At 33.1% G+C, this 6,392-nt stretch overlaps 1 protein-coding gene across 1 annotated transcript; it reads right to left on the bottom strand.

Annotated features, from left to right (window-relative positions):
* Positions 1 to 2,263: 2,263 nt before the first annotated feature.
* Positions 2,264 to 5,870, bottom strand: LOC133307630 (abscisic acid 8'-hydroxylase CYP707A1-like). Its single transcript, XM_061508173.1, has 9 exons — positions 5,641 to 5,870; positions 5,213 to 5,534; positions 4,863 to 5,012; positions 4,385 to 4,636; positions 4,174 to 4,260; positions 3,901 to 3,979; positions 3,484 to 3,590; positions 3,196 to 3,314; positions 2,264 to 2,579 (listed from the first exon to the last, which is right to left on the bottom strand). Exons 1-9 carry the CDS (start codon positions 5,847 to 5,849, stop codon positions 2,480 to 2,482), a joined length of 1,425 nt encoding a protein of 474 aa, XP_061364157.1. The 5' UTR covers positions 5,850 to 5,870; the 3' UTR covers positions 2,264 to 2,479.
* Positions 5,871 to 6,392: the final 522 nt, after the last annotated feature.

Below are 6,392 nucleotides of genomic sequence, written 5' to 3'. Positions count from 1 at the left end.
TATCAACCCATATTTAAATGGAAAAGAATATGTAAATGTCTTCAAGATATTTTAGTCTCCATTTTTCTATTAATTCAGACTAAAATATCTCATATTCCTCCCGTGTCTTATGTAGATATGTATCTTCTCTGTATCTTGGAAAGATATGCGCTTCTGCTCCATTTGTATTCAAAATAATTGCAAATCATTAGTCCTGATGCTTTATGTCCTGTCCAATTTAAAAAGAAAATAAATTGATGAAGACCGTGCTTCTTTTTCATTTCTACAACGATGGAATTTTATTGGAATAAAATAACCCGGTTCTGTCCATCTTTATATTAAAAAATTATATTTTAAAAAATCAATAATTAAATAAGAGATAAAATATTATCATTTTAAAAAATTATTGAGATGTTATTTTTTTAATTGGTTTTATAAGAGTTATGTTGTAGGAAAAGTGATTGTGTAATGTTATAGAGATTTGTTTTGCGTGCCAGAATTTTTCCTTTTTCTTTTTTCTTCAAAAAGTGTGGGCCCCACAAAATATTGTGTGTGTAAGAAAATTTGTTGTGTCATGTTAAATGAAAAATGCAAACCTTTTTTTAATTGCAGACAATTGATTTGAATTCACGGTTATTAGGGACAGAAATAAATTAGATCATATTGGATTTTGTTTAAATAAGTTTAAGAATGTCTCATAAAATGTCAATCTAGACATAACTTGTTACTTAGTGCCTGTTTGGATCTTTTTTTTTTTTAAGCTAGAAGTTATTTATAAGCATAAGCTAAGCCAAACAGGTTTTGAGAAAAACTCTTATAACGAAAAGCTCTTTTTTATGATGAAGAAAAAAATTGAAAACTAAAAGTTACTAGGAAGAACTTTTTTTAAGCTCTTATATGTTTTTCTTGAACTGTGTACTTTTTTTTAAGCTCTTATATGTTTTTCTTGAATTGTGTACTTTTTTTTAAATGAAGAGTGATAAAGATAGAGAGAGATAATTTTCTTGAAATATGTGCTTTTAAGTAATTTTTAAACTAAAACTTTTATGTAATTTCTAAACAGCTTTTAGTTTTTTTTTTTAAGCTCTTTTTTTTTTAACTTTAGCTTATAAGTAGCTTCTAACTTAAAAATAAGAGGATGCAAACAAGTTTTTATTATAGTCTCTTTTTTAGAGTGCGGTTTGGTATTTTTTGTAAAAATATAAAACATATGACCTTAACTCAAAAGCACATTTAAGTGTCTACATTACATGAAAACCTTTAAATAAGTCGAACAAATGTTAAACTTTATAATTTAACCTAAATATGATAGTTAAAATTTCGATTTAAATCTGCGATTTTACGATTTTATTAATCAAATTGATTTCATCAAAATTTCAAATGTTTTTATGTTTTTACAATTTATTTTATGTTAGAATTTTACGTTTTACAATTTTTTTATTCTCCTTTTGATTTTAGGTGAAATCTTGATTTTAACTAGGTTAACCTAATCCTGAGAACATCTCAGCGCTTCAAGAAAATAGGCAGAAGAACCTCTTCCGACGTATCTGGATTTTATCTGGCAATAAATCCCACTTAGGGTTTACATCCAAAAAAAAATCAAATCATATCTATCGACTATCGTAACATAAGACACATGAGAAACTTGAACTCTTCGTACCTATTCAAATGATCACATCCGTACGGTGACTGATGAGTATGAAATAGAAGAGGAGACAATGTTTCATCTTCAGAATACCAAAGGCTAAGCATGATAACCGACGGGGATCAATATTCAATGACAAGGTCAGGTTCAGTGGTCCTCATAACAAAATTAGAAGAGGAGTGTGGTCCTAATTTATAAAATATCAAAACATTGCCAGAAGAGACAGTATCAGTGGTTTAGGGCAACTAGTGGGGTCCCGTAACAAGAATGAATAGTCTACCAATACATATGTGTCAGGGTGCTTGAACTTAGCTTAGAAATGACCCCAACAAGAAGCATCACAAATACGTGGCTTTCTTGTAGCCTCTACCACATGCAAGTCATGTTACAAGTTGGTTACTTGTCTTATAGTCAAAACACATACAAAGTGTCATTGATACTTCCTTTTCTTTCACAAAAGAATGCTACATTATGAAATTTAAACAGGGTGCCAATTTGCTGCACAATTGCTTTCAATTTTAATTTTAATTACGCACACAACTAGATTTAACACAGATAGAGGAAGAGAAATAAAAGCCCTTGACTCAAAATAATTATCAAAACTCATGCTTTAAGAGATTAAAAAAAAAAAAAACCACCATCCCCATTTGAGGCTTTTCCCTTCTTACTTTCAGGACGCCTGGGGAGAGGATTGAGGATAGAGGGGGCAAAAATTGAAGTGCCCACCATAGCAAATAAAAATAAAAATAAAAATACAGGGTACAAATGGAAAAGATAAAGAAAAAGATTTGTGACTTTGGAAAGTGGATTGCTTCTCAGCTATGATATCATGCGTTTCTTCCCATGCTGCTTTTTCTAGCTGGTAGGTTCTCTCCAATATCTGGCTGGAAGTCCATTCAAAGGCAATGGGAATGGGCCATATTGAATCCCACACTGCGATCCCACCACTTCCCACCTATACACACCAACATCAAGCCCTTGAGTAATAACGCATGACATATGCACTAGCATCATCATTACGACATGAGTAATATGAGAGAATCTTAATCATTCATTTAGATATAAATCAGCCTAAATGAAAAAGAAAAACATTTTTTCATATTGCATAAGAATTCAATTATTATGTTGTGACTCTTCTACGTGCGTGCAAAGTTTTTTTTTTTTTTTCTAATAAATATGAGGTCCACTACTAATTCAATTTAATTATTATATAACATCAGAAAATCAAATCCCTAAAATAAAATCAAAGATGAGAAAAGGGTAATAAGTTATTTGTATATGCACTGCCGAGATTATTTCACGTGACCTCATGTCCCGTCGGATGATTCTAGCTAGGCTCACCCTGAGATCCACATTTTTTTAACTTTCTCTTAAGTAATAGATATGCTTTTACGTTGTCTCCTTGTTACTTCATACTTAATCATTATATTTCTTTAAACCACTCAGTTAATCTAATACTATAGATGCTTTTAAGCTGTCTCCTAGGTGTTAATAAAAAATCCATCGATTGCACTCTTTTTCTTTCTTTTTTTTTCTATTTTTTTTCTTTTCTATTAATTAATTTGACGTACCTGAAATTGGTGACCAAATGATGGATCATAATTAGAGTCTCCAGCTTAGCAAGCTCATTGCCGGGGCAGGCATGTACTCCACTACCAAATGGCATGAAAGTATTGGGTTTTGGTGCGACCTATAAGAAACAAACAACAAAAATAAATAACTATTCGTCTGTTTAGCAATCATAACATACCTTTTTCCGTACACACTAGTAAGATTCATTTGAGAGGGAATTAGTCTTATCCATGCATTATCATTACATTTTTTTTTTTTTAACCTATAGAGTGTTCACTCCTGCATACCTCAAATCTTGAAGGGTTGAATTTCTGAGGGTCTGGAAAAAATTCTGGATTGTGATGAATATTTCTGAACAGAGGCATTGCTTTCCAGCCTTTTGGTATCAGGAACCCTGTTTCAAATTCTTATGTGAGTCATTTATTTTGATGTGATCATATTTTAAAAGTTAAAACGAATGTTTTCACTTGGGACATTTGCAATTAGTAGTTTTTTAGCACCAGAGTCAAAATACTTGTCACATTTGCATGGTGCATTTTTTGACCCGAGAAAAGTCCTATATAGTCTTGCAAATGTAGGAAGAGTTTGGAGGTTCTGTTCTATTTTTCTTGGTTCCATCCTTTCAGTGAAATGAAAACCTATGTCTTGGTCTGTTTTTTAAACACACCCAACATTAAATAGAACAAAGTAAATATTCCTCTTACCCTTGTACTCTACATCAGCTACTGCTTCTCTGAAAGGGAATGATATAATGCTTGCCATTCTCAAGCTCTCTAACACAACCTGAGCAAGTCCACAGTTACCCATTATTAGATTAACCACTTGCAAAAAATTCACATCTGAGACATGCTTAACCACAAGAATCAGCAGAAACTTCTTGCATTTGTTCATTTACTTTTTATTTTGTTGCACCAAGTTGCTAATTAGAGATCTGTGCCCTTGTTTAGCCCAAGTGTGACATTGAATCACTTGCGTACCTTGTAGGTTATTGGCATGTTTCTAGTCTGACTCCAACTCAGCGGCAGGTTACCTTCATTTGACTTATGAATTGCCTTTTGCTCCACCTGCAAAGCCAGCATATATATTACCACAAACTATAGTGTTATCGAAATAAATATCTTAACACAACCTTTTCCAAAAGAGAAGATAAGCTCAAGTTTAAAGTTCCTTTATCTCTATTGATCATACCTTTACAGACTCTAGAAGTTTCGGTTCATCGTGGAGGTACTTTACCATCCATGTCATGACACTAGCTGTGGTGTCCTGAGCAGCAAAAAGCACCCCAATAATGTTATCTGCTATTTGGTCATCAGTTAAGACTTCTCCTTCCTCACCTTTCCAATTCAGTAGGCAGCTCAAGAGATCTGATCTTTCAAGCAATTTCTTCTCCTTCCGCTCACAAATTATTTCCCTTAAAATCATGCCAAGTCTCTTTCTTGCCTGTATAGAATAGATATATGTATTAGTACGGAAACCTCGACATCCCATCTTACTTCAAAAATTTAAAATATTGAATTTCACTTATATAGTTCTCACATAACTAATGTCAACTTTATCACCTATACTTAAAATTTCCAACAATTTATGCAGATTTGTTCAATTGAAAATAGAAGAGGAACAATCAAAAGAATGCATCAAGACATGAATTTGCTGAAATATTACTTACAGACAGTGCATTTTTGTATTGGGTTCCTGGGATGCGAGTTGGAAAGGAATTGTAGCCTGTGTCCACAATCCAGTAGTTCTTCTTTAGCTCTTCCCTCAACCGAGGCTCTAGATTTCCAAAAACTGCGAGGGTGCCAACTTCAAAAGAAAACTGCAACAAAATTCAAGCGTGGACCACTTAATTATTGACCTTCATTATACATTACACCACGCACTTATATATAAACATATATATATATATATATATATATATAAACAAATGCCAGAAAATGCGAAACTCCTTATTGCTTGAATATAAATAGTAATATAATAATGAATCCAATCATTAGTCCAGTGAATATAAAAACCTACTCTTTTCATTTCCTTAAATGTGTTAATGACGCGTCCATCACCCCAAGATTTCATGGCAGATATGGCTAAGGCTTCAATATCCGGCACCAAGTTGCGAAGTGCATCAAGGGACAGTGACCTCTGAACTAGCTTCCTCAAACGCATGTGGTACTCTCCTTGGTGGAAAAACAGGGCACAAGGGCCTATTAAAAGTTCCTTGCTTTTCGGGTATGTTGGCTTAAACAAATGAGCTTGAGTCACAAGCACAAAGCGTGCAGCCTCAGGGCTTGCCAGCATCACGCACGGGCAACCAAGGATGTTGGTCTTGAATATTTCGCCGTACCTTAAAAATTAACAATAATGTTTTTTTTTATTTATTACATTCATAACTTCATGCACTAAAGATATTAAATAAATATGAGCCATGAAACTGGAACTAGGATACCGACCTCTTCTTTTTGGTGGAAAAGAAAACATTTGGGTCTTGGGAGTAGAGTTGGAGGGTTTGTCCTATGTACGGCCATCCCATTGAACCTGGAGGAAGCTTTGCACTTGTCTGCTTTTGAGGTTTTCTGTTTCGTTTTGGTAACAACATGAATGAAAATAAGGTAAGCACAAGAAAGATAATAATGTAAGCAAAAATTTCATCCATTGTCATTAGAATTTAGAAGAGGCTCTTGTTTGGAAAAGTCAGAAGGTTAGCCTTTTCTTTTAAAAAAATATGAAATTTGCAGAATATTTTCAACTCTGCCAATTTGGACACATCAAGAGGGAAGAAGCAACCTTATATAGAAATAGCGCACCACCCCTTTAGCTTGAGATTATTGAGCAAAAAGATTGAGTTCTAATTTTTTTTTTTTTTATGGGATTTGATTTTTTTTCATGTTATGATAATTGAATTCTCGTGCTCTGACTCAACTAGTGGTGGGTCTCACATTTATTTAAAAAAAAAAGCTTTGTACGTAAACCTAAGAGTCACAACATGAGAATTGAATTCTCAGAAAATGTTTTTCCTTTTTTTATATAAAAAAAAGTGCGTCAAATGGTGGGAACAATAATTTTAGGGTTTTATTAATCTCATATTAAAGGAGATAAGTTATCTTATGTAATAGAGATAAATTTGTGGGCTCCATCGCCTGAAAAAATAAAAAGAAAAGAAAAAAAAAGTGGCATAGTTATCGAAGGGTGTGTAGAAGGAAAA

The sequence above is a fragment of the Gastrolobium bilobum genome, unplaced genomic scaffold (assembly GCF_033153095.1).
Source record: "Gastrolobium bilobum isolate Gb01-03AN ecotype WA unplaced genomic scaffold, APGP_CSIRO_Gbil_v1 utg29204, whole genome shotgun sequence".
NCBI lineage: Eukaryota > Viridiplantae > Streptophyta > Magnoliopsida > Fabales > Fabaceae > Gastrolobium > Gastrolobium bilobum.
This window is presented reverse-complemented; position numbering and strand designations above follow the sequence as displayed.